Below are 23,639 nucleotides of genomic sequence, written 5' to 3' on the forward strand. Positions count from 1 at the left end.
GACAATATATCTGACAATGGTCAGCTTCTATTCATAAGTTTTCCATTGGCTAATTACTCCAAAGTGGACAGCCTATGCCTTGTATATAGTCTGTTCTTAGTCTTAAAACTCCACTGAAACATTTTCACCATGGGTGTTCCTGCTGGTATTTGAAAAACAAGTGATGGAGTTTCCAGCATCACAGCAACACAGTCTAACTGAGAATGACCAAGTGACAGAACAGTAGTGGAATATTTGTCTTCATATATAGGCTATGTCATACTTCCTGTGTATAAAAATGCTATGGAAATGCTTCTAGAGATAGTTAAACATCTTTTACAAAATAACAAGCAAAAAAAAAAAACCTCACTGTCAGTGAGTCAATTCTGATTCATAGTGCCCCTAGAGGACAGAGTCAAGCTGCCCTATGTGGAAATCTGAGACAATATATCTTTATTGGAATAGAAAGCCTCACCTTTCTCCCATAGGGCAGTTGGTGGTTCAAACTACTAGTCTTTCCATTTTTAATCTAGCACATAGCACACTTCTCCACCAGGGATCCCTTTACCAAGTAAAATATTAATGATAATGTTTCAATGCATGTTGCAAATAGGCCATTTGTTTCAATCATTGTGGTTATTAGATGCCACTGAGTTGGTTCTGAGTCTTAGCAACCCTATTTACAATAGAACAAACACTACTCGGTCCTGTTCCAACTTTACAATTGTTTGTATAACTGACCCATCATTTCAGTCACTGTGTCAATCCAGTTTGTTGAAGGTCTGCCTCTTTTTTGCTGACATTGCCAAGCAATGATGTCATTCTCCAGGGACTGGTCTCTCCTGAAAACACATCCAAAGTACATGAGGCAAAGACTCACAATCCTTGTTTCTAAAGAGCATTCTGGCTATACTTCTTCCAAGACCGGTTTTTGGTTCTTTTGGAAGTCCATGATACTTTGAATATTCTTTGCCAGCACCATAATTTAATTACATCGATTCTTCTTTGGTCTTCCTTATTCAGTTCTCAAATATCACATGCATATAAGGTGATTGAAAATATCAAGACTTGGGTCTACCATAGCTTAATCTTCAAAGTAGCATTCTTGCTTTTCAACACTTTACAGAGGTCTGTGCAGTAGATATATCCAATGTAATACATCATTTATTTTGACAGCTACTTCTATGAACATTTATAATAGATCTAAGCAAGATGAAATCCTTGACAACTTCAATAATTTATTTACCACAATGTTATCAATTGGTCCATTTGTGAGGATTTTGGTTTTCTTAACATTACATTTTAATCTACACTGAAGGTTCTGCAGTCCTTGATATTCATTACCAAGTGCTTCAAGTTCTCCTCAATTTCAGCAAGATTGTGTCACCTGCTTGTCCCAGGTTGTTAATGAGCCTTCCTCCAATTCTGATACCCCATTCTTCTTCACATAATCCAAATTTTCTGGTTATCTGTCCAGCATACTGATTGAATTAGTCTTGGAAGATGACGCAACGATGACACGCACCTTTCCTGAGTGTGAAAAACACAGTATGCCCTTGTTCTGTTGGCACAATTGCTTCTGGATCTGTGTGCACATTCTGGATGAGCACAATGTCATGTTCTGGGATTCCCCACTCCTCTCAAGGATCTCCATAGTTCGTTATTGTCTACATAATCAAATCCCTTAGCATAGCCAATAAAACACAAGCAAACATATTTCTAGTCTGTTTTCAGCCAAGATCCATCTGACATCAGCAATGAGATTGCTCGTTCCACATCCTCTTCTGAATCCAGCCTCTGGCAGTTCCCCGTAAAAGTACTGCTGCAACTGTTGTTGGATGATCTTCAGCAAAATTTTGGCTTGCATGTGATGATATTAATAATGTTCTATAATTTGAGCATTCTATTGGGTCGCCTTTCTTTGGAGTGGATACAAATATGGATCTCTTCCAGGCAGCTGACCAAGTAGCTATCTTCCAAATTTCCTGGAACAGACAAGTGAATGTTCCCAGTGCTTCATCAGCTTGCTGAAACATTTCCAATGGTATTCCATCGATTCCTGGAGCCTTGTGTTTAGCTAATGCTTTCAGTGTGGCTTGGACTTCTTCCTTCAGTAACACTGGTTCCTGATCATATGCTACCTCCTGGAGTGGTGTAATGTCAACTAGGTTTCTTAGAGACAGTAGCTGTGTGTTCTCTTCATCTTCTTTGGGTGCATCTTACATCACTCAACATTTTGCCCACAGAATCTTGTAATATTGTAACTTGAAACTTGAACATTTTTTGAGTTCTTTCAGTTGAACATATACTGAATGTTTTCTTCCCATTTGTTTTTCTGATTCTAGGCTTTTGCACATTTCATTATATTTTACCATGTCTTCTCCAGTTTCCCTTTGAAATTTTCTATCCAGCTCTTTGACTTCATCATTTCTTCCACGTGCCTTGGCTATTCTACAAATTAAGAGCAATTTCAGAGTCTCTTCCAATATCCACTTTGTTCTTTTCTTTCTTCCTGCCTTTTAAATGATCTTTTTCTTCCTTCGAGTAAATTGTTCTTGTGTCACCCCACTGCTCATCAGGGCATTGGTTATCATTTTTTATTGTTTGAAATATGTTCTTGAGATGTTCTCAAAATTCAGGTGAGGTAGTCTCAAGGCCTTATTTTTGTTTGTATGGATGTGTTTTCATTTTCATCAACTTCAATCTGAACTTATATATGAGCACGTGATGCTCTGTTCCACAATCACTCCCTGGCCTGATTTTGATCACAATTATTTAAATTGTCCATCCTCTCTTCTAACAGATGCAGTCAATTTAATTTCTGTGTATTTCATCTGGACAAGTCCATGTATACAATTGCCTGCTGTGCTGTTAAAAAAAGTTCTTTGTGATGAAACCATAGATCTTGCAAAATTCTATATTGATATCTCAGGCTTTTGTTTCTATCACCAAGGCCATGTTTTCCAACTTCTCTTCCTTCCTCTTTGTTCCAACTTGTGCATCCCAATTGTCAACAATTTTCAATTCATTTGAGTGCATAAAGACATTGGTAGTATTCTTCAACATCTGTAGCACTAGCTTTGGTAACTAGTGAATAAATCTGAATAACAGTCGTATTGATTGGATTCCTTGAATGCAGATGATAGATACTACCTTATCACAAACTGCATTATACTTTAAGCTGTATGGTGAAATGCTCTTTTGAAAATTAATGCAAAGCCATTCTTGACTGTTTCATTCCAAGTATAGTAAATAATATGATTTATTTATTGAAAATGGCCAATCCCAGTCCATTTTAGCTCATTAATTTCTAGAATGTCTATTTTTATCTGTTTTACTTCATTTTCACAGGTTCATGCTTCATGTATTCCAAGTCCCAATTGTTCATTGATGTTTTCAGAAGTTCTTCTCATTAGGAGTCATGCCCATCAGCAAATGAAGGCCTCAGAGGCTTTCCTCCCACAGGCTTTGCCCCATCCACATCATGATGGTCGAGTCTGCTTTGAGACGGCAGCTGTCCCTCCGTCCTGTTTTGAGTGCCTTCCATCCTGAGGCTCATCTTCTGGCACTGTCTCTGACAATGCTGTTTCTTTTCATAAGCTTCTCAGTATTTAACAATATTTGAATTCTGCCCATAAGGTTTTCAGTAGTGAAAACCGTATTCCCTTTTCAGAGTCCATTCTTAGGCAGGAAGCTCTGTGGAAACCTGCTCACTTTGGGAGACCCCAGCAGCATCTGAAACACCAATGACATCGCTTCCAGCATCACAGCAACACAAATCCACCACAGTGAGAACACCCACTGACAAGCACTAGTAATAAACACTCTATGTACCATACCTGGAATATTTACTATAAAAGTCTTTATGGGAGTTGAGCCCATGGATGTATATACAATTGGACATTGTCTGGGGAAATGTTGTTACATGACTGAATTTATATACTACTCAACACAGTATGTGTGAGTTACCTTTGGTTTAAGATGACACGATGCACACAAAAACAAAACGTTAGCTAATTCTTTGTCATCTTCATGAGCATTAGTTTGTTTGAGTCCATCGTTGCCGCTATTGTGCAGTGTCTTCTGACTGCCCAGCTTTCGTTGTCAGTTTCTGTTTGTTGGACTGTGGTGATTGACATGCTACCATGGTATCAGAAGGTATGCCACTCATGGGTTAGTGTGTATATGTAATAAAATCTAATAAAATTATGAAGAGGCAAAAGAAACAGAATTTAATGGCTACCAAGGGGTGAAAGGGGAAGGGAAGCAATAGGCTAGAGGGTAAACAGCTGTTAACTTGGGTTAAGTGAAAAAGAGTATTCTACAAGAGGGCCAAGAGGGATCAAAGAGCATTCAAGGCAAGCTATTGGGAGGTCTGATACATAGTTTAAGCTGTTGTATATAAAACTGATTGTCTAAATGTAAACCCCCCCCAATTCACAATAAAAATGTTTTAAATAAATGAAGGCTAATCTTGGAGAGATTATTTGATAATGTTTTTAATGAAGAAAATCAGAGAAGAAAGGCATGAATTGCAAGCATATAGGTAAAGCAAATGTATAGGAATACGCTTGTTGATGGTTACAAGGGGCTGGGAGGAGAAGGAAACTGAAGTTATTGATTAATGGATATAGAGTTTCTTTGGGGGATGATAAAGTTTGGGGAAATAACTTTAGTGCGGGTTGCACAAACACATACACACAAAAGAATAAAGTGGAGCCTAAATTTACCTAACTTTTTGTCCTTGCAACTGAACTCAAACCATCTTCTGTGATTACACCAGTCCTCTTCCCCACAGACTGCATGGAGCTTGGAATCCATTCCTGTGCTGGCTCGAGTAATTTCCCTATCCTGGAATGGTCTCCTCAGTCTGGTTTATCCAGTAAATCCTGCTCTCAATATCAAACCCTGCTGTCAATGTCAAATATTCACTCCTCTCTACAATTTTCTCTTGAGCCCCACCCAATTACACAATTATGTGGTCAATATTCTTCTTTACATTTCATCCTTTAAAACTTTTTCATAAATAAACATTTTAAAAAGTAGATCTGTCAAAAACTTAAAAAGTAATTTAAAAAAGAAGATCCATCACCCTAATTAAATACCCTAAGTTACACAAGTAGTATACTCAACTGCTAACCAAAGGCTGACAGGTTGAACTCACTCGCTGTACTGTCGACAAAGCCCTGGTGCTCAGCTTGCATAAAGACTGCAGTCAAGAAACCCTTTGGACAGTTCTGCTCGGTGACACATGACACTGCCATAAGTCAGAACCACCTTGATGTCAGCAGGCTTAGTTTAGTTACATGCCCTTTTCAAGGCCTAAAACGGTCTCTCATTTACTGTCATAATCTCAGCACAAACCCGCATCAGCTACACAGCAGCTGCTTCATAAATACGGGCTGGCTTCATCGCCTTCACCATTTAACCTTTCAATTGTTTCACACGTTTCTGTCTTAAATCCAACTTTCCACATTGTAGGATTATTAAAAAACAAATGCTATCGGAGAATATGTCTGATTCTGTAATGATTGATGCATTTGTCAAAAACCACAGACTGTACAACACAAAGTAAACTCTTTAAACTATTGACTTTAATTAATAATAATGTATCAATAATGATTCAACAATACCATGGATTGCAAGATGCAATAATAGAAATAGTGAATGGAGGACAGAGAAGAGGGTATATGGGAATTGTACTTGTTCTGTCAGCCTAAAAGAGTTTTCAAAATTATATATATAAGACTATCTCCTTACACACACTCACACACACACACACACACACACTATCCTAACATTTTGTACTAGTCGCAAGGTCTGACTTTAAACACATGCACTTAATAAACCTTTGTCAACTGCATGACATGCCATTCCACCACCTTTCCTTCCTCACAGACTCAAGTTCAATAATGCTTTCTGAATATTTCCTCATCAGGAAAAGCGCTGCTATGAGAGGAAGAACTCCAAACAGAGCAGGGCCCTGGAGCTCAGCTGAGGAGAAGATAAGAGACCGTTTCTAATGGTCAGAACTTTGTTTTACTACCCGATCCAAACTACCGCCCATAGATGGAAGCCTTACGATAGTGAGGCTCCAATCAGTTAGAAAGCAGCGAAACAAAGCTAGTCAAGGATGGCAAATTAATTAGCAACCATGCCCCCTGATAAAAATCTGTTCATATTTGTTCTCCATAATAAGGTGCATAAGTGGTGTTTGTTTGATTTTTAATTACTGAAAAACATTTCTGGTGCTCTAAATCTGAGTTGGGAAGAAGATTAATTATTTAAGCCCTAGGTTAGGGTTACAATATTTGAAAATGAGTCTCCCATAAATAATCCCTAGTCATAACCATGACTCGAGCAATGTAAGGCCCAGGCTGGGGTGCTGGTTTGGGCAAAAAGTCATCAGAGTCAATTAAGGAGAGAGAGGGGGAGAAAACAACAACCTGTGTGCTACGCATGCTTCAAAATTGCTATGTACTCCAATGTGACTCTCTCAAGTACGATGGAGAAGCAGGCCAAAAGGGTTAAAGTGAACACGCCTCCCAAAATGGAAACAGGATTTCCTTTACTCATTCCCAGATGTTTGGTCTCTCGTGCGTGTCTAGTATTAGGGAATTTTAAAGAAGAATTGAGGGAGTCCTGAGGAGTTAGGTTTCTTAACAGGAAGAGCCTCTTCCGCGATGTCAGGTTCCATGAAGAGGTTAGACTCCACCCTGCTATTGACTCCTTGCTTCCCCTCATTAAAGCTATTCTTCAGTAATAACTGCATACCTGGGACACTGGCCCTGCCTCCTCTGGCTACCGCCTCTCCCACACGCAGCTGAGAACTCAGCAGGCCCGGCCGGCTGCCCGGCGTGAGCTGCACCTTCGCTCTTGCACTGCTGTTGCCCGCAAGTCAGCTTCTAGCTGCGGGAGAGCTGGGTTTTGCTCTTCATCTGATAGCTTTAGTAATGCCTTGTTTCCTAATTCAGAACTCCAGACAGAAACGCAAAGTCTCCTCAGAGAGCTCACCAATTTACAGCTCCCCAGGAATTGATATAAAAAGCCATATGCCCAGCACTGCCGCTGGTTCCAAGTCATGCTAATCCCGTGTATTATCGGGTTTTCTTCGCTATAATCTATACAGAAGTAGACCACAAATCCTTTCCCCACACTATCGCTGTGTGGACGTGAGTTGCCAACCTCTGGCTTTGTAGGTTTCCGTACATGGTCTACACCACCCAGAGACCTACCTCAGGAAATACAGTAAGTCTAAAACCAGATAAATTGGTTATGCTGAATAAACTATCTTCCCAGAGCACTGAGGAATTTGGCAAGCTGAGTTAGAGCATTTTATCTGCTTGTGGGTTTCCCAAGTGCAGACACTAATTGATGAAAAAGGTCTGCCTTCAGTTGTCAGATCTTAGAAGAAATATCCTTCTTCTATACTTAGAAAGACATGATGGTTCGGAGGTAGAATTCTCGTCCTCCACAATGAAGTACAAATTAAATTCCTGGTCATGCTCTTCGTGAACAGCCATTGCCCATCTGTCAGTGGAGGCTGGTGTGCTGCCATATTGCTTCGGCAGATCCTCAAGTGGTCGTGGGAATGGCACAGAATCAGGCATGTTTCATTCTTTGTGGATGGGTTTCCCATGATTTGAAGACACACTTAACAGCAGCTTACAAAAATCTGGGCCTAATTTTCATGTTCAGTTATTTAAAACTTAGATTTGCTTTTTTTTCATGTCAAAACTTAAAAAGAAAACAAAACTGTATTACTCTAAGTGGCGAAATATCCCTTCAATACACCTAACTGTTGTGAATGGTCATAATTCCTTTCGGGAAGAAGTATACTTAGAATGCTCCTTAGGAGAACGCCTCTTAGAAGCGACAGTGGTGAGACTTCATCTCATGTTCTTTCACCTATTATCAGGAGATACTACTGTCCCTGGAAAAGAACATCATGCTTGGTAATTAGAGGGTCTGTGAAAAAGAAGATGGCTTTCAATGAGATGGGCTGACAATGGGGCTGCAGCAATGAGTTCAAACATAACAATTATGAGATGGCACTGAACGGGGCAGTGTTTCATGTTGCCGTGCACAACGCTGCTATAACGTGGGATCAGCTCGATGACACCAACCAACAACAACTTATCTCCTGCGAGGAACCCCGGTGGAGCCGTGCATTAAGTATTGATCTGCTAAAGGCAAGATAAATATTTCATTAGCTGCTCCACAGGAGAAAGATGAGGTGTTCAGAAGGCTGAGATGTTTAGTGTCAGAAATACATAAAGTTCTACTGCTATGATCAATATGGTTGCTACGAGTCCAAACCATGGGATTTGGTTCTTTGGGGTCATATCACATATATACAGGCATGAAGTCCTTTAATTTGGCACAAAAGTAATCAATTATATCTTTGAAAAGCTCATCGATTAAAAATAAAAAGTACGAGGAGGCAAATAACATGCACTGTGTTCAGATCAACCCCTCGCCAACCCTGCCCAAATAAAAGCTCTAAGATTTGGCTATTAGACTTATCGATGGCCCTTAGTGCTCTTCTCGGGGTCTGTGAAACACTGGCTGGCCAGCTGGACAGGTCAATGGTATATAGGAATGGCCACTGATTCTATATTCATGTCAAAGTCTATTGTTTATTATCTGAAGGTATAGATTATCTAAGAAATGTTATTTTGTTGTAGAGTTAATATGGTAGAACCCAATTTAAAAGATGTTTGATTTGTAATGAATGCCAATCAATCTATTCATTAATAACTTTTCATATTTATTTGTCCAAACCAAAATCCACCGTTATTAAGATAACTTCGTCATGGCTCTATATAGTTTCCAATACTATATATTTTGCAGGAGCAGATAACTGCATATTTCTCACTCACAGTGATTGTTGGTTTTAGGTCTCCAATCCTGTGGTTAGCAGTCAAACACTGTAAGAACGACTGTTAATTTTTCTACAAATTTGCCTCCTATCAGAATTTTGACTTCACACAAATTCTTTCAAATTTTATTTTCCAGTTTTATACATATTCAAATATTAGCAATGAGTAATCTACTGAAATAAATTTTAAATACCCTGCAAAATTAAAGGCAGTTCACAATGCCTTATTCAGAGGTCAACTTAGCCCTCTACATTTCTTTTCCTGAGTGGGAAAAGCAGATTGAAACTTAATGTGGTGCAGCTAAAAGAACATTTCTGTTTGTTTGACTTCATAATTTATTTTCTATTCAGGAAACTGCAATGTTTCTTCACTAAATATATTTAAATGAATAGGAAAATAAACAGGCTAAATCAAAACAGGAACTATAATTTTATGGAGTGAAAAACAAGTGTTCATTAAAATTCAGGAAATTCATTTTTGTAAGATTTTTGTGTGTGGTTTTTCAACCAAGATGTGAAAACACTTCTACAGTTATTCTGCAGAGACTGTGCAACAAGCTTTTAATTCTCATCTCTATGTCCACGAGGTTCAGTGGGTTAGGAATGTGGCCGATTCCAGGATACCAAATGATAATTATTATATTTAGATGTTCCATCTTTGGGTCAAAATAGTCATACTAGCAAAGATGAAATCCAGAGATGAGGAACACTCAAAATGTGCTCTTTACTCTGAGCAAAGTGGGCATTTAAATAAAAGCGCATGATGATCCTTCTAGAACAATCAGTGGAAGATCACAGGAACGGAAAGCCTGTCCCTTGGACTTGGAGCACAACTTCAAAGCGAAGTGAACCAAGGTGTCCATGTTGCAAAGGCTGTGGGCACAGGCTGAACAAAGGGAGGAAAGAGCAAAGCTGCGCATAAGGCACTCAGTGTCTCTCTCAGTTGCCCATTACTGCCACCAGATGTTCCCTTTCTGGGAGCCACCACTGCTGCTACCCCGCTGCCACTACTGAGTGCCAGCCATGGCCATCGCTGCACCCACCACCCTAGACAGTACTACCACCACTACACACTCCCAGCCCTCCAGGCTGCCACTGCCACGGCAACAACAATGCACATTCCCACCACCACAGATGTGTGCCCACTCAGCAAGCCCTGAGCCCCATGCTTTGCAAAACCCTGAGCTTGAATTCCAGAGACGTGCACCCTGCACCCACACCAGAGCCTCGTCCTTCTTCTGCCTAAAACAGCTACCAGACATCTGAGCTAAGGAAGATTCCCAACCAAACACTGGTTTCTTTATCCCCTCCTATTGACCATAATTTTTCTTTTTCAATTTTAATATTCTTTTAAAATTTCTATTACCCTTTTAAAATATATTTTTATTTTTTACTAATTTTATTATCTTTTCCCTCTTTTCTCCTTATTCCTTTTCTCTTTTCCTTTGGGCCTCGCCTTCTTTCTCATATCGATTCATGGTCTCTACTAAGGAAGCCATAACTACCCAGTAGAGCTAACTACTCCCATATGACGCAGCCTAGGCAGCATAAAATATTAATGCATATGAAAACCAACAACAAGAGACACAAGCAAGTGAACAACATCCAAGTGCAAAGGAATTTCCCAAACAAGAAAGGATCTAGAATTAATAGGGAAAGAATTCACAAAAATGATATAGAGACACGTTCAACAATTGGAAAAAGTGAACTTATAAACCAGAATGCCAAAATGTCAAAAATAATATCCGAAAATAAAAACACTGAAAGAAGTAACTTATACTGTGACCCAAGGAATTTAGATAATAAGAACCAATATCAAAGAGGGAATTGTATTACAGCTTAAATTGTGAGCACCCAGTTTGCCCCCATAGACAATGGATGACAGTGAAAGCCCAAACCCATTTCAGGAGTACCCACAGGAAATAAGCCTCCACTGAATTCCTTCAGACCACTGACAAGGGTTGTGAGTAGCTCTGGACGCAGACAGAGTGCATCAGAGAGTGAATTTATGTTCAGCTAATAAGGTTAAATTTTAACACCTTACCATGTGTTTTCCCTTTGGACTCATTTTTAATTTGTTCTATTTTTATTATTTCTGTCTTCTTTTGAATTGAGGTTTTTCTATGTTTTATTTTTATAATATTTTTGGATCAGGTTATATTATTTTCTTTATTTGAAATACAAGATAAGTAAATATATAGAGGCAGTAACTAGATTAATAGCTTTAGGGTTATTCTAGAGGAAGTTGGTATGGGTATAGAAATGAAGAAAATTAAAAAATTAAATAAATAAAAAATGAAAAAGAAATGAAGAAAATGTTCTAAAATTGATTGTGGCCATGATTGCACATATCTTTTTAATATACTCAAATCATTGATTTATATATTTTAAAAAGTAGAAATCCAAAAGATGAATATAAAAATAACAGAATTAGATAACACTTTAAACGAGCGGGAAAAAAGAATCAAATAAATAGAAGGCCAAATGAATGAGGTTGAAGGCAAAATTCTAGACTACAGCCAACCCACAGAACAATCCACAAAAAGAGTAAAGAGCCTGAAAAAGGCCTACGAATTATGCGGGGCACTGTCTAGAGGAACAGGTTACATCTCATGTGAGCACAAAGAAAGGAGAGTGAAAAGATCTAGGATAAGCAAATAACTCCTTAGAAACAAGATAGGGAGCCTGGCATTACCTGACCTCACACCTTTCAAACAGTCTAATCAGTCACAGGAGTGAAAACAGTCTGTCAGTTGTGTCGTAATGTGATAGTTTGTCATAATGTGATAGCTGTGATGCTGCAACACTGAAGTGACAACAGGGTCACCCAGAGTGAAGAGGTTTCAGCAGAGGTTCCAAACTAAGAACAGACTATACAGAAAGAATAGGCTGTCCATTTCATAAGTCGCCACAGAAAACCCTATGAATCGCATTGAAACAATGTCAGATACTGGAAACTTCATGAAAAGCATATTGTCAGAGATAGTGCCAGAAAATGAGCCTCTGAGGTTGGAAGGCACTCAAAATATGATGAAGGACTGGCTGCCTGCCTTTTCAAAGGAGAATCGACTATAATGACATGCATGGGGTAATGTGGATGGAGTAAAGCCTGTGCGAGACCTTCATTTGCTGGATGGAGCATGACTCAAAATGAGAACAGCTGCATAAATCTACTAGTAATCGGAACTTGGAATGTACAAAGCAATAATCTAGGAAAATTGGAAGTAGTCAAGAATGAACTGCAAACATAAAAATCAACCGTCTAGGCAAAAGGCTGAAATGGATTGGTATTGGCCATTTTGAATCAGAAAATCAGGGTTTACTATACTTGGAATAAAACAATCTCGAGGAATGGGATAGCATTCATAGTTAAAAAAGGATATTTCAAAATTGGATCTTGAAGTACAATGTTGTCTGTGACATGATAATATCCATCTGCCTTCAGGGAAATTCAATCAATATAATTATTATTCAAATTTATTTACCAACCACAAAAGTTAATGATGAAGAAATTCAAAGAATTCTACCAACATCTTCCATCAGAAATAGATCCAACATGCAATGAAGATGCACTGGTTGGAAATAATGAGAAAGGAACTGTAGTTGGAAAATATGGTCTTGGTTAAAGAAACAGAGCTAGAGAGCAAATGATAGATTTTTTAAGATTAATGACTTGTCAGGGTGTGATGTAGCACCAATGAAGAATACAGCTTTCCTCCAGTTCCTAAATGCTTCCTCCCCCACCAGTACCATGATCCGAATTCTACCTTGCAAGTCTCAATAGAGCAGAGGATATACACTGGTGCAGATGGGAGCTAGAGGCACAGGGAATCCAGGGTTGATGATACCCTCAGGACCAGGGGTGTGAGGGGCGATACTGGGAGGGTAGCGGGTGAGTGGGTTGGAAAGAGGGAACCGATTACAAGGATCTACATGTGACCTCCTCCCTGGGGGATACACAACAGAAAAGGGGGTGAAGGGAGACACAGGATAGGGCAAGATATGACAAAATAATAATTTATAAATTATCAAGGGCTCATGAGGGAGGGGGGAGTGGGGAGGGAGGGAAAAAGAGAGGACTTGATGCAAAGGGCTTAAGTGGAGAGCAAATGCTTTGAAAATGATTAGGGCAAAGAATGTATAGATGTGCTTTAAATAATTGATGTATGTATGGATTGTGATAAGAGTTGTATGAGTCCCTAATAAAATGTTAAAAAAAATTAATGACTTGTCATAGCAAATACCTTGTTTTCAAAACACAGAACGTAATTATACAGGTTGACTTCTCCACATGGAAGAAACAGACATAAAACTGACTACATCTATGGGAAGAGACAATGGAGAAGCTCAGTATTAGCAGCTAAGACCAGCGACTGACTGTGGAACAGATCAATTGTTCATCTGTAAGTTCAGGTTGAAGCTGAAGAAAATTAAGACACATCTACATACAACCTAAATTTCAAGAAGACAAGCCTAAATTCTGAGCACCTGGTTAGCAGAAAGCTATGGAAGATCGAAAGCCTAAAATCCATTTGCAGAGTCCCACCATATTAAGCTTCCACTGGATGCCCGTAGGCCACTGACGAGGCATGTGAATAATCTTCCCTCTGAGGGCATTGGAAAGTGCATTACTGCAGCTATGGTTAGGTTGCAATTTAACATCAATTTGTTTTCCCTTTTTACCCATTTAAATTCTAGTTGCTATCATCTTCTACTTTCTTTTGCGTTAAGATTTTTCTGCATTTTATTTTATGGTCTCTGTGGGCTTTTTGTCACATGTCCCATGAGATCCAGGATATGGAGTCCACAGAGACCGGAACTAGATTAATCACTCCTTAAAAGTATGACGGGGACGGTCGGGGGTGGGAACGAGAAGCCAATAATAACAGACACAAAAATGAACCAACAGTTCTAAAATTGATTACAGTGATGATTGTACAACTCTTTTTATTATATTTAATCCCTTGAGTTATATGGCACATTAAATATATGCCAGTAAAACGTAAAAAATAAGATGACACACTCTGTTTCTCTAATGATAAATAAAAGCAACCTATCAATTTTAAAGAGCTAAACTAGACTTCTAATCACTGTTTTTCTCCAAGTAGATGTTTATGGTTCATCATCCATTTATAATTTATAGCATCTATAAAAGTGGCCTGCTAAACCGCAGAAATTTTACAAAACAATAATTCTAAAGGAAATTTATATTTGCAGGCTACCATTATGACAAATAACTTATGTAAGACCATGCATATTCCAGTCTCATTAAAGTACACGTGAAGCTCCATGGACCACCCAAGCTCACTTTTCATGAAGCACCAACTTCTTGTTTCAATATGCCGATAACTCAGGAGCTTTGCATCTCCATTTAAGCTAAGCAATTTTCAATAAATCACTGAGCAATTATATGAACAGTAAGAGTCTTACTACAGATTCTTTATTCTTACCTCCATGGGAAAGGCTTTGAAATTAACAGTGTGCTCAGAACCACGCTGGTTTTCTCTACCCCAATGAAATCTAACTTCGTATAGTTCAAATTCATGCCCTTGAGGCAACGGTCCTCCTGATAGAACTGGAAAAAGAAAATAAATTATACTTAAATACATTGAAAACATACTTAATAAGAACAGTAGTATAACATGGAGGGTAGTTTTGTCAGATTTTCTTGAGTTGCTCAAGATTAAATTTATACTGAAAACTGTATCATGACTGTGAGGTAAGTTTAAACTGGAGTAGGCTAAAATGTGCTTTGGTGGCATTTCTGGGTAAGCATTAGACTGCTAACTGCACGTCAGAAGTTCAAGCCCATCAGCAACTCCTTGGGAGAAAGACGAGGCTATTTTCTCCTGTAATGATTTACAGCCTCAGAAACCCTCTACCAGGTTGCTAGGGGGTCAGAAGGGTGAGAAAGGTGAGGCTTTCTACTCCTGGAAAAATGAATGGTTTTGAAAACCCACAGGGGCAATTCTACTCTTCCCTATAGGGTCTCTATGACAGTGAGTGCGGAGTCAGAATGAACTCAATAGTACTGGGTAGGAACTGGCTTAAGTTCTTCTACCAGCCATTCAGATGTATTATCAAAAACTGAAATATTTAGCAATGATATATGTATTTTAACAACTTGTATAATTATATATATAAACAAGAAAAATAAATGATATAGCTATATCAACCCTTCCTGAGACTTAAAGTTAGCCCTGCCCAGACGGCACCAATATATATAGGTTTCACACTGACCCATATTGGTTCTAGACCTATTAATAAATCAAATCATGATTACAGGTCATCCATTTGTCCTACTAACTTTTCCAGTTAGAAAACAGATGTGGGCGAATAGAATTCTATAAAGAGAACTACTATTAAAGAGAAAGAGAGCACCATTATTAAAACAATCTGATTTTTCAAGAAGAAAATCATACTTAAAATTCAGACAACTACTCACCAGCAAATACAGTGCAAATGAAATAGCACTGATATAAGTCATATGTTTTTTAAAGTTGCCTTTGAATCGATTCTGACTCAGAGCAACCCCAGATGTGTCAGAGTAGTATTATTCCATAGTGTCTTCTGAGGCTGATTTTTGGAAGCAGACTACCAGGTCACCAGACCTTTCTTCTGAGGTGCCACTAGATGGACTTGAACTACAATCTCACCCAGCAACTCCCATAGACTATCGACAGAATGCTGACAGAACCTAAAGTATCCCCACAAGTAACAGTTCCGTCTTCATTCTAACTTCTAAATATGACTCAGAACCTTATTTCGAACAAGACACCTCAAAGGAGATGGAAAACATTTCTATAAGTACTTGTCACGAAACAATAAAAATTTTTCTCTAGTTAAACACTAAAAACTAAAATTGGAGGCTAATACAAATATGATGAGTTTCATGACAAAAGTTATCTCAATACAGGGCACTCTTTTCTTGCAAACTCAATTCTAAGGGATCTCCTCTAAAATTGTGTAAATGGTGTAGGAACAACCAAATTCATCCTAAGCCTCATTCCCAATCGCACCCCAGACCCTAAAACTAGGAACTCTGACGTCGATTATCATCCACCTTTGGTTGTCATTGTAGAAGCAATAGCAGGACCCAAAGCATTCTCTTCAGGAAAAACATTGTTAGCCATTCTTTCTCTGAAAGCTGTGGTATAATTTGGTTGTATCTTCTAAAAACCTGTTCCAAGCATTGTTGAAAGCTACTTACATCAAGGTACCTATATTATATATAGCAGGATCGCACAAATTACAAGGAAGGGGAAGAGTGAAACAAAGACAAAGGCAGAAAATAGGCTGAGAAATGAGGCTATTCAAATATCCATGTCAGAAAGCCCTTGATAAAGGTGCCCCACACATTTAGTTCTGAGCTTTCTAATAGCTCGACCACACACCCAAAAAAAGCATCTGTAATAAAGATTTATTTTCATTTTCTAGTGGATCAGTCTTTCATAGAAAGGGAAGATGGTGAGATGCTTGGTCTTTAAGACAGTATCACTTCACTCACCCTCAAGGTGCTTTATCATACAGCAAATATAGGGCAGATCAGTGTCATCATTTCCATTGTCCAGGGAGACTAATGCAGTTGAGAAGGCTATGAATAGCCAGGCCCTGCCCTCTAGAGCTGGCATGGAGCCAGAAATGTAAATCTTCTGATTAGAAACCCAGCTTTCCGCATCTACGAGAATAAACTACAAAATAATGAATTCTTGAAGTCTGGATCTCTAGCCTACATTTCCCCCCTCCCGTTTCCCCCACACACACACACACACGGAGTATTATATCTCATCCTTTTTCCCAAGATAATTAAATAAAAGAAAGTATAAATAAATAGATCAAGTTGTTTACAGCTATTCTATGCTTCGTCCCAGGCTTGTTTTTTCTTACTCTTCCAAAAGAATCTAGTAGGTGGATTTAAGAATGTAAAAAAAAAAGAAGTTTTTATTTCACACAGATTACCACATTCTGAGTAACCTCACATCTCATCTTTCCCTAACTTGATACTGAGAAAAAACAAAGGAGACCTTGCATTTACCCCCTGTGTACCTCATCCATCTCTTAAGCCAGGAAGGAAGGAAGGAAGGAAGGTTTCTGGTGTGCCTGATGTCACACTTCAGTTTACATCTCAGGACTGCAGAACATACCCCGCCCAGACTGTCCACACAGAGATTCGGGTATGAGTTCTCCAGCACTCGACTTTTAAAAGAACGTGATAAAATGGTCCCAGAGACGGCACCGTGACCGCATCACTCAGGGAACAGCAAACGTAACACAATAAAATAAAGCACATGTGAAATGGGAAAAAAGTTGTCTCCAAAATTCTTTCATTTTGTACACCAAGAGCACATACACACCTATACCACATTGTGAACCACATAAAACAGCTTTCGATTTTTTTTTCTCCAGGAAACAGATGATACAGCTGGTCTTGACAGAGATATCATGGGAACAAAAAGAGATCTATGCTTTAAAAACATTATCTTTCCCCCTCACAGATGCTCAATACTTCATCAACAAAAGCGAAGCCAATGCCATCAAGCCGACTCCAGCCCACAGCAATTCTATATCGGGTTCTGAGACTATGACTCTGCAGGAAAAGGTAGACTTGTCTCCATTCCTCAGAGCAGCTGGTGGGGTTGAGGCACCAGCCTGGAAGCATGCAGTCCAGCATGCGCCCAAAGCACCCCGCGGGCTCCTTTGACCAGGAATACAATGAAAAACCAAGTCCATTGTCATTGAGTTGATTCCAACTCATAGTCCCTATAAGACAAAACAGAACAACCCCTTTTGGTTTCTGAGACTTTACATAATTTTAGGAGCAGAAAATTTCATCTTTTTCATAGGCAAAACTGGTAGCTGTGAACTGCTGAGTTAGCCGCTCACAGGATAACTGGCTCTGTTTTAACAGGAATAGTCATTTAAAAATTTGTGATAAAGCATATGCTTTAAATGCCCCTGAAAATTCAAACTGAACAGACTCACATTTGGATAGTAAGAATTGCAACTCAAAACCAAACCCACTTCCAGGGAGTCAATTCAGACTCACAGAAACAGAGCGTTTCCAAGACCATAAATCTTCATCATAGTATAAAACTTCATCTTACTCCCACGGGGCAGCTGATGGAGCTGAACCATGAACTTTGTGGTTAATAGCCCAGCCTCTAACCTACAGTACCGACAGTGTCCATCTATGTATTCTCTTTTCAGCAAACATGTTCAGCACCTATATTGTACCAAGCACAATATTCAGTGCTTATAATACACTAATTTTGACCAAACAAAAACCACTGGCCTCGGGAATCTTTCATACTATCAAGCTGACAGTGAGGCATTCTGCCCAAGGCTGATCCTCCGAGAAACAAGGACAATCACGAACATGGGCGCCCTTCACTTTCGCTGCAGACGAACAGTGCAAGGTCAAACCACATGACAATCAAGTGAGTGCACACGCTACTAAATTCCGTGTTGTTTTAGGAGCACGGGCAGAGTGTTTCTGGTAAACTGTGGCTGATTTAGCCATTTGGCAACATCCAATGGCTTTGGTCTGCTTTTGTTCTATACAGGTACATTAGGAAATTATTCCTACCAGAAATCAGTCCCACTAAAAGGAGAATCCTGGTTATACATTTATGAATATCAAATTCTGCACAATGAATTTTGTTCACTACGTGAAAGGTTTATTAATTGTGATGTCATGACATTCAATAAAATGACAATTAAACTCATACTGATGACAGGGTACTTTTCCTTGAAGAAACACAATTGTAAAATAAACTGAGTTCATTTTTTAATGTTATTTAAAGAGAAATTTATAGATTAAGTGTTCCCCTTTGGAAGTGCCTGCATAATTGTGGAACCTCAAAAACACTTGATGTACATATATCAGTGACAGAACTCACCCTTCCATGCAGGAAATCAAGATTCAAATCCAACCCCGCCAATAAACCAAACTCAGATTTGAGACTCTGGTGGAATCTTATGTGGTGCTATTGTACTATACAGGCTTCAGTAAGACTCCAAGACCGAGAGAGACTAGCACGAAAGGAATAGTGACCTATTTCCAAAAATTAGTCAGTAAAAGCTCTATGGATCACAGGAGTCAGATTCACAACTAATCATGGGAATGCTGCAGGTCTGGGAAGCATTCCTTTCCATTATATATTCGGCCACCATAAGTCCGAGTCAATTCTATTGCAGCTGACAACAAAAACTTATCTAACCTATCTACAATCCTTTATTTAGGATGAAATTTGTTGTTCAAAAGGCCAACTATTTGTATCCATTTGATTCTGAAATCTAGTAAACAAGTTTCAGATCTATTCCATGCCATGCCCACCAACTATAAAAGGTGAGAAGGATAGCCCTTCTACTGCCTTGCTGGGTTCCTGAAGAATCAAACCTAGTAGACCTCTAAGCAGAGGGCTTCAGGAGCAGGAAGGGGAGCGTACACATAGGAGAGCTCATAGAAAGAGTCAAGGCCAAGACTGAGGAATCAGAGCTCAGGGAAGAATTTCCAAAGTAGATGTTAGCTCTACTGTATCACAAAGAAAATTCTAAGAAAATGTTTGATAAAAATTCATTCTAGATACAGTCTCAGAAAAAGGTGGAGGTCATCAATAACCAAATGCATGTGCAGTGCATTGAATTAGCTAATATGGCTCTTCTAGCCATCATTTTTATAATGCCCACCAAATGAGTGGAACCAAGCAGACTTGATTTATTTTCTCTTATCCTGCTCAGTCTTGGCAAGAGAAGGTGAGAGAAGATGGTGACAGAATATATGATTTCATTGTGAATAACTTATTAGGATTACTTGAGATTGTAAAACTTGGACTCTCAGGAGGGAATTGGTCAATTTTGACATCCTGCTGTGTATAAAATTAGCTATCTTGGCAGTAGAAGCAGGGTCTAACTACCATCAAGTAGGAAATGGAGTATATATTTTGAATGCCAAAATCCCTGTGCACAGAACATCCTCAATCTAGAGACAAAAAGCTGTGACACCAGAGAAGTAGAGGTGTGGCATCAGCAGAACCAAGTGCCAGAGCAGGAGACAGAGCAGTGGGCTTCCTGATTCACGGAGTGAGTAAAGTTGAGTGCCTTCAGGCAGGAGTTTGCTTGTAGAGTGGGGTTCTTCCAGGCACTTGATTTGGGGAGCTGAGTTTGCTAATCCACAGAGCTAGAACTGACTGCCTTTGGACTGAGACTTATGGTGGACTGGCTTGCTACTTCCCTTTGGACATTTATCAGCAGATTTAAAAGAGCTCTGCAGCATTGCCTAAGCAAAGCAGAGGTCAACATGGCACTTAGCTGAGAGACTGAGGACCAAAGAATGGTTTGTCTTCTGGCACGGCTATGAAGAGGCTGTCCTGACTGCAAGAATTGTGTCCTGAATATTTCTGATCCTGAATTGTATACCCTCCAGTCATGAGTATAGTCTGTGAGTTTTGGGTGGCCATTGCAATGAGTTACCATACCCAGTAGAGACATAGAAAGTGCTGTAAGATGGATTATTCATATCAGAATTAGCAAGGGAGGGAGTAGGGTGGGGGCATGCCTGACCCCTGCCTCTTGGGAATCAGCATTGGACTGATGCTGATGGCGATTCTCCTCTTCCCTGCTTATGAAGTTAGAGGTCAGATAACAACACCTGTGACTTTCAGTGTTCAAAGCCTTTAAAGAGGGGAGCGATATAATCATGGAAGTCCTTTAAACAGTTAATACACTTGATTTCTAACCAAAGAATAAGATAATGGGTCACCATAATTAAAAATCTACTTAAAGGCAACTGGATTGTTGTTGTTGTTAGATGTCACCAAATCAATGCCAAGCCATAACAACCCTATGCACAACAGAACAAAACACCGCCTGGTCCTGAGTCATCTTCACAATTATTTCTATGCTTGAGCCCATGTTCACAGCCATGGTGTCAATCCAACTCCTTGAGGGCCTTCCTCTCTTTTACTGCCCCTCTGTTTTACCAAGCATGAGGTTCTCCTCCAGGGACTCAACTGTCCACACAACATGTCCAAAGTACGTACGACGTCTCAGCATCCTTGCCTCTAAGGAGCACTATGACCACACTTCTTCCAAGACATATTTGTCTGTCCTTTTAGCAGTCTATAGTAGTGTCAGTATTCTTTGCCAGCACTACAATTCAAACGTGTTAATTCTCTTAGGTCTTCTTTAGGTCTTCAGTGTCTAACTTTCACATGCATATGAGATGGCTTAAATAACCACAGTGGAATTTTAAAATGCTACTCCACTATCTGTATAAATGGTTGTGGTAGTTACATAATTTCATGTCAATTTTAAGATATGAAAGTGTAGCGGTGGAACCTAGCCCATCAAGCAGGTGCCTGATGGTTCCCCCTTGTGCGCTTAATTTTTTCAAAAGGAGGGTCCTGGGAACCTTCCCATCTCTCTCTGCCTTCACCTTCATGCCAGTGAGCAACTCTGAGACCTGCCAGAGCCCAGGAGACATCCACCACCACTGGGCCACACGGCTTTACACTCAACAGCCTGTGATCTTCCTGCATGCTGCATCATTGCATGTCTGAAAAGGGACTCACGAACTAGGATCAGAATTGCAGGCTTGAACTGTAATGGCCTGGGATGTTTTATTGATGCATAAATACTTCTTAATATAAAGTTTTATCTTACATATATTCAGTGTCTCTGGATCTGTTACTCTAGTCATGGCCTAACACAACGGTGTACTAGGCAAGGCTATGTCTGACCAGCTAGAAAACAGCTATCATAATCCAGACAACAGATGGAGAGGCAAAAAGATTGAACCTCCCAGAGATTGCAATCCTCATAGATAAAGACCAAGGTGAATGGGGTTCTGAAATAGCTCTTGATATTTCAGAGATCCAAAATAACCCAAATAAGTCCAAAGAGTTTATAAACTCTGATTAACTTTTAAGGAATCCCAAATGGATTTATAAGACATTCTGAATTTGTAAATTATTTCTTGCTTAATATTTGAATCATTAAAGAGAAAATTGTGAGCAATATCTAAAAATTATTTTCATTGAAGAGGAAACTATTCAACGGTCTCAATTCCTACACGAAAATAAAAACCCTTGAAGACTGGCTTGGAAAACATAATCCATCAATCTGTTGCTTGCGAGAGACACATTTTAAACTCATAGACAAAAATAAACTAAGAATAAAAGGCTGGCAGAAAATATACCAGGCAAACGGCGACTTTAAAAAAGCAGGAGTGGCGATCCTAATTTCAGACAAAATTTACCTCAAGGTTGAAACCATAAAAAGAGATAAAGAGTGGCACTACATCATGCTGAAAGGATCAGTTAACCAGGAGCTAGTGAACATAACAAATATATGTACACGTAATGAGAGACCCGTGAAATTTGTCAAACTATTCAAAACATGAAAAAAAGGTATCACAGATCCAACAATTAAATTAGGAGACTTTAACACACCACTTTCAGAGAAAGATAAATCATTGGAAATGAAGCTCAGCAAAGAGGTTACAGAGCTAAATACTACAATTATACAACTGGATCTTATAGACATATATAAAGCTTTCCATCCATACGCAAAAAAAAAATCACATTCTTTTCTAGCACACATGGCTCATTCTCGAAAATAGACCAAATGTTGGAACACAAGTCAAGCCTGATAAATTCAAGCACACACAGATTACTCAGACACCTTTCTCAGATCACCAAACCATAAAGCTGGAAATCAATAAAAGGATGATCAGAAAAACAAGGGCAAACACTTGGAGGATAAATAATGAACTCCTGCGACATGAGTGGGTGCTGGCACACATTAAAGAGGAGTTGAGAAAATTTCTAAAAGCTAATGAAAATGAAAACACAATGTACCAAAACTTATGGGATAGAGCAAAAGCAGTTATCAGAGGTAGCTTGAAAGCAATAAGTACATAGATGGAAAAGGAAGAGAGACTGTGGCCAATACACTCTCACAAAACCTCCAGCAACTAGAACAGAGTCAACAGAACAGCCCCGCCAATAGCAAAAGAAGAAAAATAGCAAAAACCAGGGCAGAAGGGAACCAGTGCAAAGACAAAAGAACGATGCAAAAGATTAATGCAACAAAAAGCTGGTTCTTTGAAAGGATCAACAAAATTGACAGACTGCTGGCAAACCTAACCAAAGAAAGGAAAGAGCAAACACCAATAGCCAGGATGAGGGATGAAACAGGAAGAATCACATCAGACCCCAATGAGATTAAAAGGATAATCAGAAAGTACTATGAAAGTCTGTACTCTAATGAATTGAACAGTGTGGAAGATATGGACAAATACTTGGAAAAACATTTCCTCCCCAGACTATCCCAGGTAGAGGTCAAGAACCTAAACAAACCAATAGCAAAAGAAGAAATAGATATGGTTATCAAGAAGCTACCAATAAAAAAGCTCCTGGAGCAGACGGCTTCACAGGAGAATTGTACAAAACATTCAGGGAAGAGCTGACATTGATCCTCCACAAAGTATTCCAGAATGTAGAAAAGGATGGCAAATTCATTTTACAAAACCAATAAAACTTTGACACCCAAACAGGACAAGGATCCCACAGGAAGAGAGAACTACAGTCAAATATTTCTAATGAACAATGAAACAAAAATCCTTAACAAGATATTGGCCAATAGAATACCAAAGTATATAAAACGTATCATCCACCATGATCAGGTAGGATTCTTCCCAGGGATGCAGGGATGGTTCAACTTCCAAAAATCCATCAATATTATACACCACTTTGATAATAAAAAGTATAAGAATCAC

The 23,639-nt window shown here is 39.1% G+C and overlaps 1 protein-coding gene across 2 annotated transcripts in view; it reads right to left on the bottom strand.

Moving 5' to 3' along the window:
• CA8 (carbonic anhydrase 8) overlaps nt 1–23,639 on the bottom strand; it is a 149,925-nt gene that overhangs the window by 107,034 nt on the left and 19,252 nt on the right. For both annotated transcript variants that reach the window (XM_075550691.1, XM_075550690.1), the window contains exon 3: nt 14,311–14,435. In XM_075550691.1, coding sequence (XP_075406806.1) covers nt 14,311–14,435 — 125 coding nt within the window. The remainder of the gene's footprint in view (nt 1–14,310; nt 14,436–23,639) is intronic.

The sequence above is a fragment of the Tenrec ecaudatus genome, chromosome 5 (assembly GCF_050624435.1).
Source record: "Tenrec ecaudatus isolate mTenEca1 chromosome 5, mTenEca1.hap1, whole genome shotgun sequence".
NCBI classification, from domain to species: Eukaryota; Metazoa; Chordata; class Mammalia; order Afrosoricida; family Tenrecidae; genus Tenrec; species Tenrec ecaudatus.